The sequence below is a fragment of the Chelon labrosus genome (genome assembly GCF_963514085.1).
Source record: "Chelon labrosus genome assembly, chromosome: 14".
Classification (NCBI taxonomy): Eukaryota; Metazoa; Chordata; class Actinopteri; order Mugiliformes; family Mugilidae; genus Chelon; species Chelon labrosus.
Genome location: NC_140347.1, coordinates 13144480 through 13165967, shown reverse-complemented (window position 1 = coordinate 13165967; position 21488 = coordinate 13144480). Strand labels below are relative to the sequence as shown.

Genomic DNA, 21488 nt, shown 5'->3' with positions numbered 1-21488 from the left:
GGCCACTCAGCGGAAACAAGTCTAGAAAAAAACAGTAAACTCACATACTCTCTCAAATATGATGATCAACAGACATAAACAGCCTTGTTGATTTCTAACTTTACTGCATATTATTGTGCCTGCAATGTATAATGTAGTGTTTGATCACAAGCTGTCATAACAAGAGGAATAAAGTTACTACATAATACTTTATATTGAGGCTGCTTGTACCTACCTCTTTGTCTTACAGCTGTAATACTGGTCTTCCTTGTCTGGATTCTTGCTTTCTCCCTCTCTTACTTGTGGTCCCCTCCACCCTTTAAATGTTTAAACTACTACTCCCCCCCAGCCGTATAGGTGTGGCTTTGAGTTGGAAAAGTAGAAATTCCATACAACCCTATGTCAGCTCGTTCTGCCTTGTAGTGGAAGTACCTTACTACGTTCACAGTGTGTGATTCCTCACCATCCCCCCCATTAAGGTAGAGCCCTTCCAGTTCCTCTATCATGTGCTGTGAAGGTGTTTTTATCTTAGATTACTGCCTGCAACTTGCAGAGAAATGAATCCAAGTTTACGGTGTACATTTTTGTATGATCGACAATACCAATTATTATGATTGTTTTAGTTTACTGGAGGGTGACAAAAAGGTCATGTTTAGTCAGAGAACAGTTGTTTAAGGTCAGTGTACAGCGCTGACAGGGACCCGACGCAAAACAAACATGATAACAATCTGTTATGAGCTTAAGACTATGTGCAAATATGCCACAAACAGACAGAGACAGACAGACAGCAGGGCCACATTTCTTGACTTGAATGCTGCGTGCTTCTCCTCTGAATGGGTTAGAAGGAACAATGGAATAACAAACCATTGTCAACATGTTTAATTTTTATTCTTGCTGTAGGCGTTGTGTGCTCTGTTCTCTTCTCTGGCTTTTGGTCTGACTTAGTTTTGTGTCCAACTCCAGCATTTTCAGTAAGCAATCTGAGTGCCTATTAATGAGTAATATTTAACGTATGAATGAAGACTGAGCTCCCTTACCATGCCACTGCGAGGCAGGAAATGAGGAATGAAGGAATGAGTTGTGTATTGAAGTCACTCTGTGACACAAGTTTTGTGTTAGCTTTGGTATATCCAGATACACTTGACTTGCCAACACGTTCAGCTACAAATAGAGTAACCACGTGAAAGTAGTGTGATTACTAATGAGATACATTTTCACTCTTGCTCATGTTGTGTTGACTTCCAAGTAAAAATCGTTCAGAATCACATCGCTGTTTCATGTAGCATTTTATTTTGAACTGCAAACAATACAAATCAATTGATATCCCAAAACTTGCCCTTCACATCTACAAACATCATAATCATCTACCACCTGTTGTTTATGATCTTGTGTCACACTTTTAAAAAGTCAAAAGAAACTGAATGCAAATGATCACGTATATTTTTTTTACTCATTTTCATAGCTTTTAACAGTTGTATACAGGTGGGCACAATATAGGCGACCATATTCTCAGCCATTGGGTTAGCTGATGAATATCTATGAGTGCAAGCTAGTATTTGTTACCAGACCATTCATTTAACATATAGGCAAATGTAACGCATTGTTCACATAAGTATAAGTAGTCCCACTTCACATGGTATAACTAGCTAGCTAACTGCTATATGTTATATACTAAATATAAGAGTAGAATAACGTATGCAAAATATGAGGTTAAAAGGAATGGATGTTGTTGACTGATGCACTTTTTTAATCTGGCTTTCTTAAATGGTGATGCTGTTCTCTATCTGAGTAGGGTTCAGGTACGTGTAGGGCACTTCCAAATGTGCGTTTCTTGCTGTTATTGCTTCACTCAGGTAGGATAACTCTGCTTGAAATTCCTTAATCATCTGCTTAGGAGCAGGCTCATCAAATCGTTCTTCAGGATAGGCACCCAAGAAAACCTGTACAGACAAAACATTAATGTAAAACTGTACAACAGTATATGAGTATATGAGTCATACACCAAACTTACCACATCTGTATATGTGTCTGAAAGTGTCCAAGCTATTGCTGCAAACTTGGCTGTGTCTTTGACATTTGGGAGGGTCTCCAAAATGGTCTTCATGGTTGACTGCCCCTTAGTGATTGGAGGAGGTTTGTGGAGACGGAGTGCACCATTGGGTGTCCAGGAGTGGAAGTCATACTAGATTATAATAGAAACTTCTGTAAGTGTCTATAAATTGGGTAAATCAGACCTTCCCCTCACCTACCCACCCTTTTAAGTGACCAGGAGGAGTTGAAGCATGTACAGCAGGAACTCAAGGGCTGAAGGAGACTAAAGAGAACTATTGAAGTAAGGAGAAGTTACAAGATGACTGCACTAAGGAGGTGTGGGACGGTATGAAGACAATTACAGGTTGTAGCTTCAAGCAGAAGAGTACTGTGGAGGGGGAGGAGAGGGCCAACCAGTTCAACGACTTTTTCAACAGATTTCAGTGACCTGCCCCCCTCAACTGCTGTATAGCTAGCTACATCCCCCCACACTCCTTCCAGGCTGCTGCGTGACAAGTGGCTCATAGCCCCACTCTCCACCACCATCGCTACAGCTCAGACGAACAGAGAGCTCAAGAGAGAGCTCTGTCCCTGCAAAGCAGATGGAGTGTCCCTACAATTACTCAAGGTCTGTGCTTCTGGGCTGGGGGAGCCCCTTCAACACTTATTATTATCAGCATCTCAGACTTCAAGTTTAACTCTGAAGTCATGCCACGTGCAGAAACTCTTCAATGACACTTCAATTGGGGGGTATATCAGGGATGGACAGGATCCTGGTAAACAACTTTGTTTCGTGGTGCAGGGCAAACCACCTGCAGTACATATCAACAAGGAGATGGTGGTGGATTCAGGCCCCACCTGCGGCCTGTAACCATCAATGGGGACTGTGTCAAGATAGTTCAGACCTATAGGTACCTGGGTATACAGCTGGATCACCAACTGGACTGGTCAGCTAATATAGACTCAGTGTACAAGAAAGGTCAGAGAAAGGTCTCTGTTCAACATCTGCTGGAAGCTGCTGGAGATGTTTTATCAGACTGTTGTTGCAGGTGTCCAACAGAAACTTCTTTTTTGTTTTGTTTTTTTGGGCACTGATGCCAGCCTTAACAGAGCTTGGGTTTGGTTTGTCAGTAGTTGATCAAATGTCATTGAATATGACTCTGACCTTTACTATTGGCCCACCTGTCCATTATTGACAGCAGCATGTTGAGCTGTCACTGTGAAGATCACCATGGTGACAAACTTGATCAGTTCCTCCACAGTATTAAAGCATGCTGGTATCCCTGTTGGTGGCACAGTCACTGTCAATCTATGTCAAAAAAGTGGTACAGTGCCCTACTAAATGCATCTTTAACTATGGACTTAGAGCATTTGTAATTTACCTGAGTGTTTGTTTCCTAAGAAGCCATGTGTGAATATCTCACTGATCCATTCCTGCAGCTCAGAGTCTTTACGCACATCGTTGTCTGAGGGATAATAGTATTCAACTATGCTCTTCACAAAGCTGATGGAAATATAACAATTTAATAATTTAAATTTAGCATTGTATTAACTCTAGTTAATGTAAGTCTACATGAACAAAATATGTAGTGCACATAAACATTTAGATTATTTGTATTAACTGATTAATTTTTAGACATTTAGTACAATGCAGGACCTTTTGCATTGTGCTCAGCACATCTTCCCTTTGCAGCTGTGCTGGAATGTTGCAGCTTAAAGATCATTTTGGACTGTTTCACTATTTTTACACAGTTAAATTTATCATGACCTGTTGATGATGTTCCACAGTTTCAGACCGTCATCTCTGTAGTAGAAGTTGGGGACTGACTCCAGTCCTCGTGCAGTAATGTTGTCTGGCAGACAGAGGGAGCTGTAGGTCATCTCAGAGAGGGACCTTCTCATGAGCTCTATTAGTCCATCATATCCAGGCGAACTCTGTTAGTTAATAATTTAAAAAGTTATACTTGTTTTTCACAAAGCTGAATTATGAGTGTGATTGTTCGGAAATGCACTGTGTATTCATATTAGAGAGCCTTACCATAGTTAAAGCCCCGTCAGGTCCCAAAAGGATTACACGGCTGAGAGTGTTTACATGCAGAGTGTAACGGAAGTGTGGGATCAGCAGCTGTACAGACAAGAGAGTAACCATTGCCTTGAAATATGTGCCAGAGGAAGAAAATCCTAAAAAGTCTTAAACAGAAGTATTTCCTGATCTTGACTTCTCCCTTTCAGCAGTGCATATACCCTCACGTCTCACAAGTTCCTCACCTCAGTATTTAGTTGCAAAGTAAGTCACTTTGGAGCTTTGAGGCAACTCACCTTCTCTGAGACACATATATACCAGTAAAGACCCTGAGGTACCTTTGAAGTAAACCCTTCTTTCCTTTCCTTCACATGTCAAAACAAGTTTTCTTTTCTAGTAGTCTATAACTTAACACTTCTCCAGCTCTTTTATGTCAGTTATATATTGTAAATATACCTTGTAGAGGGGGTGAATCACAGGGAAGCTGCGGAGAGTAGCAACAGCAAAGACTTCAGCCAGAATGTGAGTGTTCATGAGGTGATGAATTGTCTCATATTCAATTAGATCTGAGCTTTTAACAAAGATCTTGGCTAGCAGCCAGTCTGTCTCTGGGTCACTGGGCAGGAAGATGGGGTTCCTCTCAGAAGGCTGTTGATGCAGCTGGAATAAAATGTTAATAAAAATGATAAATTATAAATTAAATTAATTGTAAAATAAAATTAAAAAAAAAATAAATCAGTGAGCCAGTGTTTTATTTAGACTTAGTAAAACTAGAGACCAGCTGCATTCAGACTCATTAGGCCAGAGGAAATGCCTTCAGCAGAGACTACTAACTCACATGAACATAGAGCCAATCATATTAGTCCCATTTCCTCTGTCAGTGAAATACCTGGATTGCAATTGGCTTCAGTTTGTTCTCTGGGTTCATGTAAAACAAGCAGAAACCAGCAGTCATGTGCAGAGAATCACCATCCTCCAACTTCCTAGTGGGTATTCCATCCATTATCCTCTGGTCACGGAGGAATATGTTGCCTTTCTGTAGGGGACAGAAAGATAGACTAAAGTAGAGCACAAGACATTAAGTGGTAATTCAGCCAGTTTATAGAATAAATGGGACAGCTGACAAAATTCAGAGCCTCTTTACTGCTATAGAAATATACTATAAAATATAAAACTACATATTGCCCAAATCTAAAGCCACTTCTCCTTCACACCTCCATTTCCTTCTTCAGGGAGCTTCCCTCTTTCAGGAATGGCTTCACCATCTCCTCTGTGACTGGAAAGTTTTTGGGAAGTTCTGAGCAGCGCTCGATCACATTGGGGTTTGTTGCATTAAGATACTGGTATCCAAAAAAGTCATCTTCCTTCCAGTGCTCTGCAACGTACTCTGGAAGATATAAGTTGCCATACAGTATATCAAGTCAGATTTATGTTCCCTTTGTTTTGCTCCTCTTAATCTATTGCGGATTTAAAAAGAAATTTCAGTTCCCTTTGAAATTCCTTGCCCATAATCAATCAAATCGCATTTACCCTTTCTTGAACATTTTTAAAGATAAGTAATGTACTTTGACTTGAGCATTGTTTATCTCTGGTGGTACATTTTAAGTAAAAGTAAAAGAATAAATAAATAAAGTCAGTGTAAACAAGAGAACAAATGCGGTGGAGGATGGAGAGACTCATGTCTGAGTACCAACAATACACAGTACAATAAAATTAAGGGTGGTATCATTGTGAAGATTAGCATTACCACAGCTTGTGGTAAATATTAAGGCTGTAACTGCCTGGTTGATTTTTAATGCTTCATCTGATGAGACAATTACCCAAGTCAAACATACCCACAATGTTGCATGGCCAGCAGATGCATGTCAGGTCTACTTGAATTTAAAATGACAAAATGTTCTCCTCTACGTCGTTTACATAGGACCTTCTGCATTCTCTGAGGTATCCAGAGCTTTCTGCTGCTTTGACTATCCCTTTTGTGGCTGCAGAGCACTCACTGCATCACATGTTTGAAAAGTTGGAGCGCAGAAAGACACAGAAACCTAATGAACTGGGTCATTTGACATGTCATGTACTCTCAGTAAATTATGATTTCCATTATTGGCTGCTTAGTGTTCAGAATGAGCAGTTTGAAGTTAAACCAGAGTAGACTGAGGTGTCCAACATTTTGATTAAACATATTGGTTTTTATTTTACAGTAACAGTACTATTTACTTGAGTAAATAGTATTTTTCAGTATTCGTTCGATTCATAGAAATCCTCTATTATGCTCAAAACTTTTATATACTATGCCTTTCTCCATATATTTTTTTATTTCTCATTATATTTTATATTATTTCCATTGGTACATGTGTGTGCACATTGGTGATCATGACTTGCGTACCAACATTTTATAGCTCTGGTCTTTTACACTATTTCTTTATCTAACATACAAACTCCGCCTAATTAAATTCCTCCTCACTTCTTCAGAAAAACAACCCTAGAACTCTATTAAATCAGATATAAATTCAGGTTCGACTTCTTTTCCTAACAATAGTGTCCATTATTCATGAGAGAACACGTAGACCTGGTTAGTCAGCATTCTCCATTGGCAGCTGCTAACATGCGGGCAGTTTCTGTTTCAAAAAGATTGTCACTGAGATTGAGCTTTTTCCCCCCATACATTGTAATTTAACATTCAATAATATAGAGTAATATTTTGCTAATAATATTTTTTACGATTCGTGTGTTTATTTCAAGTAGTCCAGATATATCAGGTTATATATATTTTTTACGATTTGTGTGTTTATTTCAAGTAGTCCAGGTATATCAGGTTATCCCAGCTGCTGATGTGCTATCAGCTGTTTTTTTTTTTTTTCTTTTTACTTTTTATGAAACGATAATGATTTCACTGAGGTGATGTTTTCTACCTGACATTGTAGTCTTTTTGGAGCAGATTTTTTTCATGTCTTCAAAACTTTCCCATTGTTTCACAGATCCAGCCAGCCCCTTGAACAGTTCAATGCCACTGAAACAAAAAATGCAGACAAGAACATACATGTACTGACATTAATGTTTCAGAATACCCCTTTGACTTGCATGTAAGGCACAGATTATACATGAATATCTGACTCACATGTTTCTTTTTGAATATTCTAGTTCCTCAGATTTGGACATGGAGAAACGAAGTTCAGCTGGCAGCTCAGAGATTTGACTGAAATGAACTTTGTGTGGTATTTTTTCATCAGTGATCTCCCATCTAAAATAGAAAAAGGTAAATCACATGAAGCTTTGTCCACATAAGGTTCTGAGACAAATAGCAGCTGTTGGTGCACACTGCACACATGAAAACTTACCGGTATGAGTTCTTTTTAAACGTAAGCTCATTTTTCCGGTGGTCAATCAGGAGGGGATGGTCCTCCTCAAAAACCTTCACAGCTGAGAGGTGAATAACGACAGTCAAATTTAAATTACAGACACTACAAATGATCAAAATCCGTAATCATTTGGTAAATCTGAGACTGACCTCTCCCTCCTCTCAGCTCCACCAGTTCTCCCCTGGAGATCCACCTGTAACAGGGGAACAGAATGACATCTCCTTCTGGAGTGGTCGCCACTATTTTGGAGCAGTAGCACTCATCTTCTTGGAGAATAACGAAGGGATCTTTTTCCACCTTGATCAGGAGAAGTTTCCCCAGAGACAATCTGCTTTTGATGGTGTAGGTCCCTGTCTGTGAGGTGGAGAATAAACAAACATATGAAGAAAGAAAAGTGACAATGTACCACAGCTCTAAATTATATTTAGTTGAACATAATAATGGCACTAATATAAAGAAAAACTCCTCTTGAGATAAAGAGTCTGTTTTAAAGTCAAAGACTCATCAAGACTTCAGCTTAGAGACAAACAGTACCCCAACACATCGGTGTTGAGAAGCACCATATTTAAATCCAACTTACTGTTCCAGTTCTAAAGTCTCTGCCAAAGTTGTCCAGCTCAGTCCGTTCACTCTGCCCTTCTGTTCCAGATAAGGTGATGTATATGTGGTCCATTGTCCCTGCATATTTCATGTCACCTGTAGTTACCTGTAGCTTGTATTCAGCCATGGTCCCTCAGCAGAAAAAGAAAAAACAACAAATGTGATTTCAAATACTCTAATCAAGCACTTTCATTTGTTTCAAGTAAAAATAATTATCTACAGATAGCAACAAGCTGGTTAATTTCTAAAGTTACTGTGTTTTATCCTGAATAAAAAAAAAAATATATATATATATAGTAGTAATGATTAAGTTTTATAACAACAAAAAGACGACACTAGTACCTACCTGTCTGCCTTAGAGCTGCTGTACTGGTCCTTCTTACCGTTTTACTTCCCTGTAGCTGCGTAGGAGCGGTTTTGAGATCAAGATTTAGGATAAATAACATACAGCAAACTTGCACCAAACTTATTTACAATGTGTTATCACCTACAGGTTTTCAGCTATGTATACATTCCATGCACAAATGGTACACAAATAGACGGGTAGCAAGGCAGTAGGGACTACAAGAGACACAAAGAAAGGGAAAAACAAGGAAATAGGAATAATACAGGAACAGGTACAGCCCTGTTCATCAGAATAATAAGCAATTCTCTCTTTTGGCACTGGACTCTTCTCAGATTTTTTGTCTGCTGATCTTACATCTGATTTGGCGGTGTCTGTAATACCAGCACCATCAGTTAATCTTTGGTTTTCACTGTGCATTACTGTTGTGTTTGTACATATTAAATTACATGTACAAACACATGTACAAGGAATGACGAAATGCCTCTCCTGCATTTCGTCATTCCTGTGACAGTTAGACAAAGAGACAGTGTACAAGAGTCAACATTTTCACATCAATACACAAGGTGGTTAATAGACAAAACCTTAAGAATATATTTGTATTGGTGGATGGAGGTGTAGCCGTCTCTTATGGTAGCTCATTGCAGACACAGTGTACACTGTAGAGGAGTGAAGTAATAAACTCCAGATAATCATGGTCATCTTCTTGTCTGTCCTGGCGTGTAGTGACATAATCTATAGACATACCTCTGCCTTCACTCTTGAACATCTTGAACAAATACAGTTATCACTCCATCCTATAGTTTCATTACTGGTGACAGTTACTCTACCCATCACGGTGTCTTGTGTGAAAAGTTGAAAAGGTTGGGTGGGCATTTCACAGTAAGACGTGACAGCCATGGATTTCTTTTATTATTATTATTATTATTATTATTTATCTCTATGGATTAAACTTATTAACAGACCCATTCATGAGGTCATCTAATGTCCCGCACAAAAACACTGGTCACATCACAGCTCAAACTCAGTCGTATTTATCAGGCAATTTTTGGCTTCAAAGAAAGTCAGTCAAACCAAGGCATGGTGAAGCTTCTCAATCAACACTATAGAATGGCCCTGCAATCAGTTTATAGTAGAATAAAGCGATCATCATGTCAAACTGGCTGCTTCATGTTAAGTCAGAGTTAGGGCTAAGACAAAATGCTAGGACTGTATGACAGTTTGGGATCTCGCCAGATCTTTACTGACAATCCACACAGAGCTAATTACTCTCATTTAACCCTCCTTTCAGAACTGATTATACTTTAATGTTAATATCATGCTCAGGCATCTAAAACAGCATAATTATTATCAGTAAAATACACTCATTCAGAAAACGTTCAGCTAAACTAGTTTTGATAAAATAAGCCTTTTGTTCCTGTAGTTTTCTTCCCAGCACACATACGATACATAAAGTGACAATACCACAGAGCTAAATAGATAGAGCTAAAATATCCCAGCATGCAGTACCTCTCCGTCTCTAACACCACAACCATTGCATGTAATAAATGAAACCCCCTCCAAGCATGTACAGCAGGTGTTGAGAAATACATTGATACACTCAACAGCTGACTCCCTCTGACTTTCTTAAACAGCAATGCTGTTCTCTATCTGAGCAGGGTTCAGGTATGTCTAGGGCACTTCAAGCTGGGAGTTTCTTGCTGTAATTGCTTCACTCAGGTAGGACAGCTCTGCTTGGAAGTCCTTAATCATTTGCTTTGGGGCAGGCTCATCGAATCGTTCTTCAGGGTACGCACCCAAGTAAACCTGCAAAGATAAAACATTAACTGATATTAACGCAGTATGTTGTTATTTGTGGTGAAGTTTTTAAAGGAATTGTGAAATTATAGAGGTCATTCATTAGACCAGGGGTGCCCACAATTTTTTGGCTTGTGAGCTACTTTTACAGTGACCAAGTCAATACCTATATATATACTGATGTGTGTGTCAAACTACATGAAAATAGATGTATGATCTCACAATAAGCATTGGATAGAACAGCTTGTACAGTGGGAATGTAACCTCTGTAGTATTTCATCTGCTAAATGTCTCCAAACACTTGATGTAGGAACAATTAATTCTTCTTGACAATTTATCTGTGAAAGCAGGTATCGTTATGTTCTTATTCTTAAAGCAGAACATGACATACTCATTCTAAAAACATAAAGGAGTCAAAGCAGTCACGCATATTTCTTTAATAATTCTCCCCAGTGGCTGCTATTATTGTGGCAGCATGCATTTGAGCTTGGTATAGACTCCACTCAAGGAAATCTGACATGTTTATGAAAGACTTATCATGTTCAGTGCCATTGTTCACATAGTGTTCAGCTTCAATGCAGAATCTTTTCTGCAATATTCATTTCCTAACTGTACAATATACATTTCATAACTGTACATGTCAGAACTTGTGTTTATACTGTTTCTAAATCTTCAAACTTTTTCTTGTTAAAGCTGGTTTCCATGTTTTCATGGAATTGCAACATATTTACAATGTGGTCTGTCACTGTACTTGATCAAACATTACATATTTACTACTGGCTCACCTGTCCATTATTGACTGCAGCATGTTGAGCTGTCACTCTGAATATCACCATGGTGATGAACTTGATCAGTTCCTCCACAGTATTAAAGCATGCTGGTATCCCTGTTGGTAGCATGAAGATCACAGAGTCAATCTTTGGCAGCACATGCCTACAGTACTACTCTTGTGTTTTTACAAATAACATTTGTAATTTACCTGAGTGTTTGTTTCCTAAGAAGCCATGTGTAAATATCTCACTGATCCATTCCTGAAGCTCAGAGTCTTTACACACATCGTTGTCTGAGGGATAATAGTACTCAACTATGCTCTTCACAAAGCTGACAAAGATAAAATCGTTTAAATTAGCAATCTGAAATCATGTCCAAAAAACGTCAAGAAAATATGTTGTGTAGCAACAGATTGTTATCACTGTATTAACTGATTAAATAATCAGCATTCATGCAGTCCAGTCAAAGATTTTTTTCACTCAGTTCAACACTGATTTAATGATGACCTGTTGATGATGTTCCACAGCTTCAGACCATCATCTCTGTAGTAGAAGTTGGGGACTGACTCCAGTCCACGCGCAGTAAGGTTGTCTGGCAGACAGAGGGAGCTGTAGGTCATCTCAGAGAGGTGCCTTCCCATGAGCTCCATCAGCCCATCATATCCAAGTGAACTCTGTTATATAATAGTACAAAAAGTTATTCTTTGACATATCTTCTCTGGAAGATATAAATTGTCATACAGCAGATCAAGTCAGATTAGATTCCCTTTGTTTAACTGCTCCTAATCTACTCCTAATTACCTGTTCTTGACACATCTGGTGTACCTTTGTATCTTGCTTACTGTTATTGTTACCAAAACCAAGATAAGTGTTAATTCTACTGAAAAACAGAATTAAAAGATGGACCACTCAAACTGCCATCCTATAAGCATATAAAACTGATATAAAGTCAGCCTAAATACTAATATTTTCCTAAGCATAGTGTCACCACTATTTTGGAGCAGTACCACTCATCTTCTGGGAGAATAAGGTAAGGATCTTTTTCCACCTTGATCAGGAGAAGTTTCCCCAGAGACAAACTGCTTTTGATGGTGTAGGTCCCTGTCTGTGAGTTGAAAAAACAAACATCCATATAAAGAAAGAAAATACACTCACAGAGATAATATCATATAGTTCAATGTCTATGTCAGTGTGCAGTTAATACACATTTCCTCATCTTAAAAGTACCTACTGTATGTCTTCAAAGCCATAAAGGTCAATCTTTAAAGAACTGCTACTACTTTAATGATCAAAAGTGGAAAGCCCTGAACTGGAGTTAAAGCACATATAGTTATAGACAACCATTCCTATTGGCCACTATTATAATAAAGGCTTATTTCAGATGAGTTAGACAAAGTCCAGTGATTCCCCTAGGTTTATGGCTTTGGGGGCAAGGTTTATGGGAGTGGGTTCCAGACAAGCAACTGCTTATATAGTGCTGTCCATCAGGACTTGACTGGCATGCAATTGGTGAATACCATGGATTATAGTGAGTAACTCAACAATTAAATTAATTTAAAGAATGCACGTTTGAAATAAACTAGTTTTATTTTAATGATGCTTGTCTGAGCCTGATTTTATATGGAAATGCTGGTGTTTGCATTGTAACAAATGCACATTACAGAACAAAGGTGGAATTTGGCAAAACAAATACTAAACAAGCGTGATTAAAATGAAATGATAAATGGGGACAAATTGTGTGGTTCTCACCCACTTTGTCGCAATTAATCTGACCTTCAAGGGAGGGCGGGGCACCCCACTATTATAATGGTAGGGGAAACACTGAAGTCTTTGGAAGTCAGATATATCACACCTTGATCAAAAGTTTGTTATATGAAGTTTGGGATAACTGATCAACATAATTTAAATGTTTAAAGCTAAATACAGTTTAATACAGAGACAAGCTTATGATACAACAAGTGTATTTTCAGTGTATTTTCCCAGACTTACTACATGAACAATTAAATTCAACTCGCCATTCCAGTTCCAAAGTTGGTGCCAAAGTTGTCCAGCTCAGTCTGCTCACTCTGCCCTTCCGTTCCAAATAAGGTGGCATATATGTGGTCCATTGTCCCTGCATATTTCATGTCCCCAGTTGTTACCTGCACCTTGTATTCAGCCATGGCCACTCAGTGGAAACAAGTCTAGAAAAAAACAGTAAACTCACATACTCTGCAAAACCCTCCAGTAATAGCACTGTCTGGTGTTCAGATGACGTGTTAATCTAGCACCTTTGTTTCAAAGTCAAATATGATAATCAACAGACATAAACAGCCTTGTTGATTTCTAACTTTACTGCATATTATTGTGTCTGCAATATATAATGTAGTGTTTGATCACAAGCTGTCATAACAAGAGGAATAAAGTTACTACATAATACTTTATGTTGAGGCTGCTTGTACGGTGAGTTGGAAAAGTAGAAATTCCATACAACCCTATGTCAGCTCGTTCTGCCTTGTAGTGGAAGTACCTTACTACGTTCACAGTGTGTGATTCCTCACCATCCCCCCCATTAAGGTAGAGCCCTTCCAGTTCCTCTATCATGTGCTGTGAAGGTGTTTTTATCTTAGATTACTGCCTGCAACTTGCAGAGAAATGAATCCAAGTTTACGGTGTACATTTTTGTATGATCGACAATACCAATTATTATTATTGTTTTAGTTTACTGGAGAGTGACAAAAAGGTCATGTTTAGTCAGAGAACGGTTGTTTAAGGTCAGTGTACAGCGCTGACAGGGACCCGACGCAAAACAAACATGTTAACAATCTGTTTGCACCTATGAGCTTAAGACTATGTCCAAATATACCACGAACAGCCAGAGACAGACAGACAGCAGGGCCACATCTTGACTTGAATGCTGCATGCTTCTCTTCTGGATGGGTTAAAAGGAACAATGGAATAACAAACCATAATCGACATGTTTAATATTTATTCTTGATGTAGGCATTGTGTGCTCAGTTTTCTTCTCTGGCTTTTGGTCCGCTGATTTCAGTTCTGACTTAGTTTTGTGTTCAACTCCAGGGTTTTGAGTAAGCAGTCTGATAGCCTATTAATGAATAATATTTAACGTATGAATGAAGACTGAGCTACATTTTCTCTCTTGCACATGTTGTGTTGACTTCCAAGTATAAATCGTTCCCAATCACATCGCTGTTTCATGTTGCAATTTATTTTACTGCAAACAATACAAATGAATTGATATCCTGCCCTTCACATCTACAAACATCATAATCATCTACCACCTATTGTCTATGATCTTGTGTCACATCTTCAAAAAGTCAAAAGAAACTGAATACATTTCATACACGTATATCTTTTTACTCACTGTCACAGCTTTTAACAGTTGTATACAGGTGGGCACAACATAGTTGACCATATTCTCAGCCACTGTTACACATGAACACAAGTATAAGTAGTCCCACTTCACATGACATAATTAGCTAGCTAACTGCTATATGTTACATCTACTAAATATAAAAGTAGAATAATGTATGCAAAATATGAGGTTAAAAGGAATGGATGTTGTTGACTGATGCACTTTTTTAATCTGGCTTTCTTAAATGGCGATGCTGTTCTCTATCTGAGTAGGGTTCAGGTATGTGTAGGGCACTTCCAGATGTGCGTTTCTTGCTGTTATTGCTTCACTCAGGTAGGATAACTCTGCTTGAAATTCCTTAATCATCTGCTTAGGAGCAGGCTCATCGAATCGTTCTTCAGGATAGGCACCCAAGTAAACCTGTTCAGACAAAACATTAATTGAGACTGACACAGCATTTTATTAAATGTAAACAAAAACTGTACAACAGTATATGAGTCATACACCAAACTTACCACATCTGCATATGTGTCTGAAAGCACCCAAGCCATTGCTGCAAACTTGGCTGTCTCTTTGACACTGGGGAGGGTCTCCAAAATGGTCTTCATGGTTGACTGCCCCTTAGTAATTGGAGGAGGTTTGTGGAGCCGGAGTGCGCCATTGGGTGTCCAGGAGTGGAAGTCATACTAAATTATAATAGAAGCTTCTGTAAGTGTATAAATATAAGTATAAATTGGGTAAATCAGACCCCCCCCCCCCCCCCCCCCCCCCTTTAAGTGATCAGGAGTTGAAACATGTACAGCAGGAACTCAAGGGCTGAAAGAGACAAAAGAGAACTATTGAAGTAAGGTAGAGCAGAAATTGCAGGATGACTGCAGCAAGGAGGTGTGGGACAGCATGAAGACAATTACAGGTTGTAGCTTTGAGCAGAAGAGTACTGTGGAGGGGGAGGAGAGGGCCAACCAGTTCAACCTGCCCCCTCATCTGCTGTATAGCTAGCTACATACCCCCCCACACTCCCCCCAGGCTGCTGCGGACGGAGATCTCAGGAGGCGACGTCCCAGCAAAACAGACAGAGTGTCCCTACGATTACTCAGGGTCTGTGCTTCTGGGCTGGGGGAGCCCCTTCAGCACTTCTTATTATCAGCATCTCGGACTTCAAGCTTAACTCGGAAGTCATGCCACTTGCAGAAGTTCTTCAACAACACTTCAATTGTGGGGTATATCAGGGATGGACAGGATCCTGGTGAACAACTTTGTTCGTGGTGCTTAGCAAACCACCTACAGTACATATCAACACAGCTCTATGTCCTCAGGAGGCTAAGGTTGTTCAGCATCTGCTGGAAGCTGCTGGAGATGTTTTATCAGACTGCTTTAACAGAGCTTGGGTTTGATTTATCTGTAGATGATCAAATATCATTGAATATGCCTCTGACCCAACTGTTTACTGTTGGCCCACCTGTCCATTATTGACAGCAGCATGTTGAGCTGTCACTGTGAAGATCACCATGGTGACGAACTTGATCAGTTCCTCCACAGTATTAAAGCATGCTGGTATCCCTGTTGGCAGCACAGTCACTGTCAATCTATGTCAAAAAAGTGATACAGTGCCCTACTAAATGCGTCTTTAACTATAAACTTAGAGCATTTGTAATTTACCTGAGTGTTTGTTTCCTAAGAAGCCATGTGTGAATATCTCACTGATCCATTCCTGAAGCTCAGAGTCTTTACACACATCGTTGTCTGAGGGATAATAGTACTCAACTATGCTCTTCACAAACCTGATGGAAATATAACAATTTAATAATAAAACATTTAGCATTGTATTAACTCTAGTTAATGTAAGTCTACATGAACAAATTATGTAGCGCAGATAAACATTTAGATCCATGTATTAATTGATTCATTTATAGACATTTAGTACAATGCAGAACCTTTTGCGTTGTGCTCAGCACATCTTCCCTTTGCAGCTGTGCTGGAATGTTGCAGCGTAAAGTGCATTTTGGACTGTTTCACTATTTTTATACAGTTTAAATTTATCATGACCTGTTGATGATGTTCCACAGTTTCAGTCCATCATCTCTGTAGTAGAAGTTGGGGACTGACTCCAGTCCACGTGCAGTAATGTCGTCTGGCAGACAGAGGGAGCTGTAGGTCATCTCAGAGAGGGACCTTCTCATGAGCTCTATTAGTCCGTCATATCCAGGTGAACTCTGTTAGTTAATAATGTAAAAAGTTATACTTGTTTTTCACAAAGCTGAATTATGAGTGTGATTGTTTGGAAATGTGCTATGTATTCATATTAGAGAGCCTTACCATAGTTAAAGCCCCGTCAGGTCCCAAAAGGATTACGCGGCTGAGAGTGTTTACATGCAGAGTGTAACGGAAGTGTGGGATCAGCAGCTGTACAGAAAAGAAGGTAACCATTGTCTTGAAATATGTGCCTGAGGAAGAAATTCCTAAAAAGTCTTAAACAGATCTTGACTGAGGAGAGTTAAACAAAACAAGTGCACAGCATCTACTGTATGTCACATCAATTTTGATCCTTCTCCCTTTCAGCCGTGCATATACCCTCACGTCTCACAAGTTCCTCACCTCAGTATTTAGTTGCAAAGTAAGTCACTTTGGAGCTTTGAGGCAACTCACCTTCTCTGAGACACATATATACCAGTAAAGGCCCTGAGGTGCCTTTGAAGTAAACCCTTCTTTCCTTTCCTTCACATGTCTAAATAGGCTTTCTTTTCTAGTAGTCTATAACTTAACACATCTCCAGCTCTGTTATGTCAGCTGTATGTTGTAAATATACCTTGTAGAGGGGGTGAATCACAGAGAAGCTGCGGAGAGTAGCAACGGCAAAGACTTCAGCCAGAATGTGAGTGTTCATGAGGTGATGAATTGTCTCATATTCAATTAGATCTGAGCTTTTAACAAAGATCTTGGCTAGCAGCCAGTCTGTCTCTGGGTCACTGGGCAGGAAGATGGGGTTCCTCTCAGAAGGCTGTTGATGCAGCTGGAATAAAATTAGTTTAGTTACAAATGATTGATGGTCAGCAAATGCATTAACAGGGAATAATATTTATACTGTTGCTAAAATGTATGTGATATCCTGACATTCAGGATATTAGAAATGTACAGTAATAAGTCATCTGCATACAATGAGACTTTATGAGACTAATGCATTCTGCTGAATCAAAAAAAAAAAATATATATTTTCAGTCAGTCAGTGTTTCATTTAGACTTAGTAAAACTAGAGACCAGCTGCATTCAGACTCATTGAGCTCAAGGAACTGTCTTTAGCGGAGACTACTATCTCACATGAACATAGAGCCAATCATATTAGTCCCATTTCCTCTGTCAGTGAAATACCTGGATTGCAATTGGCTTCAGTTTGTTCTCTGGGTTCATGTAAAGCAAGCAGAAACCAGCAGTCATGTGCAGAGAATCACCATCCTCAAACTTCCTACTGGGTATTCCATCCATTATCCTCTGGTCACGGAGGAATATGTTGCCTTTCTGTAGGGAACAGAAAGATAGACTAAAGTAGAGCATAAGACATCAAGTGGTAGAATGAAGTGTCCAGTTAATCGATAAGGAAATTATTTATCAATGAGGAGAATATATGTATATATATATATATGGAAGACAACATACTTCTGTTAAAATCATTGTTACAATGTCATAACGCTGATGAGCTTCATAGGCTTTTCGCTGCTATGGAAATACACTCCAAATTTAAACCTAGAAATTTAAAGCTGCTCATCTGTCCTACCTCCATTTCCTTCTTCAGGGAGCTTCCCTTTTTCAGGAATGGCTTCACCATCTCCTCTGTGACTGGAAAGTTTTTGGGAAGTTCTGAGCAGCGCTTGATCACATTGGGGTTTGTTGCATTAAGATACTGGTATCCAAAAAAGTCATCTTCCTTCCAGTGCTCTGCAACGTACTCTGGAAGAGTAGCAATGGCAAACGTATATATTTTTTTTCTTCCATTTATTTTATCTGCTCATAAACACTCATAAACACTATGGCTAGTGGTTTAAAAACACTTCATGGATATTTTCATGTAGGTCATGGCTTAGATTAGCATCCCCTTGGCTTAGGTTAAAAACAAAGATCCAACTGATTGATTCAGTGATCCAAACAAATCAATTATTAAAGGTGTCATAACCTTCAGCTAATAATTCAGTACTGTAGAGTATTATTACCGGACATTGTAGTCTTTTTGGACCAGAAGATTTTTTTCATGTCTTCAATGTTTTTCCATTGTTCACTGGATCCAACCAGCCCCTTGAAAAACAGTTCAGCGCCACTGAAACAAAAATGCAACATACATGTACTGACGTGTTTCTGAACACGTTTTTTTGACATACATGTACTGCACAGATTATACAGGAATTACTGACTCACATTGCTCTTTTTGTGTAGAGTAACTCATCTGATTTGGACATGGAGAAGCGTAGTTCAGCTGGAAGTTCAGAGATTTGATTGAAATGAACTTTGTGTGGTATTTTTTCATCAGCGATCTCCCATCTAAAATAGAAAAAGGTAAATCACATGAAGCTTTGTCTACTTAAGGTTCTGAGAAAGACTGCAGCTGTACGTGCACACTGCACACGTGACAACTTACTGGTACGAGCTCTTTTTAAACGTAAGCTCATTTTTCCGGTGGTCAGTCAGCAGGGGATGGTCCTCCTCAAAAACCTTCACAGCTGAGAGGTGAATAACAGCAGTCAAATTTAAATTACAGACACTTAAAATTATCAAAATCCATAATCATTTGGTAAATCTGAGGCTGACCTCTCCCTCCTCTCAGCTCCACCAGTTCTCCCCTGGAGATCCATCTGTAGCAGGGGAACAGAATGACATCTCCTTCTGGGGTGGTCACCACTATTTTGGAGCAGTACCACTCATCGTCTTGGAGAACAAGACTGGCATACTTCTCCACCTTCACTAGCAGAAGTTTCCCTAGAGACGAAGTTGTCTTGATGGTGTACGTCCCTGTCTGTGAATTAGAGAATACAAATATGAATTGGCTTAAGAAAAACAACTGCAAATACAATCAAGGCTTAATGTATTTCTCTGTGTTGTATGCACAGGTTTAATCTCAAATATTTACTAGAGCATAATACAGGCAAGCACTGGAAGTAACATGCATTTTCACAATGAAAACAGTGGCTTATGAAGAAATCCACTCCACTCATCCAAATGCGCTTTTATGATTGGACACTGGCACATTGTTGGTATTTTAGCGATTTATCTAAACAAAAGTTATATTTCAATAATGAACATGGCCTTAAAATACAGACTTGGCTTTAATTTCAGGGTATTCACACCTTTGTTTTTTAAGATTTAAGAGTTTTGGCATTAACCATTATTTACCTAGTGGGATTTTTCTTTATTATTTCTTCATCTATTAAGCAAGTAAAAGATTTGGAGCTGATTCCAATTGTAATATTTGGATTTGAAAACTCCTAGAAAGCAATTATCATTGTTAAACTTTTTTTTTTTTCTTTTGGACCCCAGGAAGACTAGCTTGTCCCACTTTGATGACACATTAAACCCCAGAAAGTAGAAGACTTTGGTTTGAATACCCACAAATTAAAAGTGAGAGAACCCCATTATAACAATATAACCGTGGTACAATTGCTACTAACCACTTGCATATGTTGTCGTATACAGCTAAATGAACAAAAATTGTGTCTATGTTCAAAAATGTATGAATTTCAGCATGTTATATACCAAATTTAGAAATTGTCGCTCAAGTTGGTTCATTTGAGATCACGCTTGAATTCACTGACTAAAATGTGAAATGCTTTTTTGCGCTTTTTGTCATGCACAGTGACGTGTGATAATACAAACTGAAAAAATTTGAATGTAATTCGCTGTAATTAGTTAACACATTGAGACAAACGGTACCTCAACATACAAAGAGCAACAAAGAGCTCAGCTCTAGTTTCCTATTTTCCAAAGTTGAGAAGCACCATATGAACGAACGATGTTCAACTGAATTCCACTTGCCGTTCCAGTTTTAAAGTCGATGCCAATGTTGTCCTGCTCAGTCCGCTCACTCTGCCCTTCTGTTCCAAATAAGGTGATGTATACGTGGTCCATTGTCCCTGCATGTTGCATGTCACCTGTTGTCACCTGTAGCTTGTATCCAGCCATGGTCCCTCTGTGGAAACTGTCTAGAAAAGACGAACAGGAAAACACAAACAAACTGCAAAAAAAAAAAAAAAGTTTTTTTGTCAGTGAGAAACCTTTTAAACATAATCTCAGCATAATGAGAAACAATGTGTCAATTAAAAAACAACTCATTATATTATCTGACTCATTATTTTAAAAGGATTTTTCATAAGTTTGATATACTCACAATAAGTTATGGGATCTTCCTCAAATTCTGTTCAGTCATAATTTCTTTGCCAAAAGCCTTTCTTTTTGTAAACTCAACTATTTATCGCTGTCTCATGCCACACTCCATAAGTATTATATATCCATCCACAGTGTGTTGATTATTATCTATCATAGCAAGAGGAAACCCATCATGACCACGTAACCCTTTACCTTTAGGCTGTTTGTACCTACCTCTGTTTCTTACGGCTGAAGACCTGGTCTTCTTTGTCTGTCGACTGAATTATTCCTCTCCACCTCTTTTTATTGTCTTCCACTTCAACCTATTTTCACTGCATTCTCATGGGTAGGTAGATATGTGTTTACATAGGAACATTCCCATTAGTCATCTTCTGGTAAATATTGATGTAATACCGCTGCAGTGTACACTGTATCAGTCTATTCTTTTCAGTCTTTCAGACGATGCATTACATAGGGCCTATGTCTCTCATGGTACCCTTTGTGCCAACCTGTGTTAAGTCTACAATGTGTTCCCAATTAACAGTAAATAATGTAATAATTTGATAAAGAAACTGTGATAAACCAATAAAGATTGGTTACTGATTAGAACATTATAACAAAAATCACTCAGGAAATATTTTAAACCGAACAAGCATTGTGTGACCATTATATGATTTCTCTACAAATCTTACTGATGTAAACAATCCTTAAAGACAGTAATAGTAGTAATAGTAGTAGTATAGCATGGTCTCTTTATGGACATATACACCAGTCAGGCGTAACATTATGACGACCAGCTGATGAAAATAATGTCACGAGTGTGCTGTTATAAGTGAAGTGTGACCTGATATGCTTAGTACATTAGTACATATTTATCCACCTGTTTTTT

General features: G+C 38.7%; 2 protein-coding genes across 4 annotated transcripts; both read right to left on the bottom strand.

The window, feature by feature from the left end:
- Positions 1-1218: 1218 nt before the first annotated feature.
- Positions 1219-8116, bottom strand: LOC311499310 (hydroperoxide isomerase ALOXE3-like; the record flags this gene model as incomplete). Its single annotated transcript, XM_084560251.1, has 14 exons — positions 1219-1919; positions 1991-2161; positions 3193-3293; positions 3393-3514; positions 3779-3945; positions 4049-4135; positions 4490-4693; positions 4923-5069; positions 5248-5420; positions 6943-7040; positions 7149-7271; positions 7369-7450; positions 7539-7743; positions 7970-8116. 14 exons carry the CDS (start codon positions 8114-8116, stop codon positions 1740-1742), a joined length of 2007 nt encoding a protein of 668 aa, XP_084416377.1. The 3' UTR covers positions 1219-1739.
- Positions 8117-14015: 5899 nt separating this feature from the next.
- LOC311499778 (hydroperoxide isomerase ALOXE3-like) lies at positions 14016-21019 on the bottom strand. Of its 3 annotated transcripts, XM_084560897.1 has the most exons (15): positions 20700-21019; positions 20266-20436; positions 19049-19249; positions 18879-18960; positions 18659-18781; positions 18457-18560; positions 18024-18196; positions 17621-17767; positions 17061-17264; positions 16571-16657; positions 16301-16467; positions 15914-16035; positions 15714-15814; positions 14770-14940; positions 14016-14674 (listed from the first exon to the last, which is right to left on the bottom strand). In XM_084560897.1, the coding sequence occupies exons 2-15, from the start codon at positions 20414-20416 to the stop codon at positions 14495-14497; spliced, it is 2013 nt and encodes a 670-aa protein (XP_084417023.1). In that variant the 5' UTR covers positions 20417-20436; positions 20700-21019; the 3' UTR covers positions 14016-14494. The 3 variants fall into 3 exon arrangements, with proteins under 3 accessions (XP_084417023.1, XP_084417022.1, XP_084417024.1); XM_084560896.1 differs by having other exon boundaries at positions 20266-20791; XM_084560898.1 differs by lacking the exons at positions 14016-14674; positions 15714-15814 and having other exon boundaries at positions 14885-14960; positions 20266-20791.
- Positions 21020-21488: the final 469 nt, after the last annotated feature.

What these genes read in the sequence shown, in the direction of transcription:
- LOC311499778 (XM_084560896.1), bottom strand. Translation starts at nt 20,566, where the DNA reads ATGAGTTGTTTTTTAATTGACACATTGTTTCTCATTATGCTGAGATTA. An exon ending in CTCTACACAAAAAGAGCAAT is followed by an intron (nt 18,561 to 18,658) that starts GTGAGTCAGTAA and finishes TTTTTGTTTCAG; the next exon opens with TGGCGCTGAACTGTTTTTCA. An exon ending in TGAAGCCAATTGCAATCCAG is followed by an intron (nt 17,265 to 17,620) that starts GTATTTCACTGA and finishes ATTTTATTCCAG; the next exon opens with CTGCATCAACAGCCTTCTGA.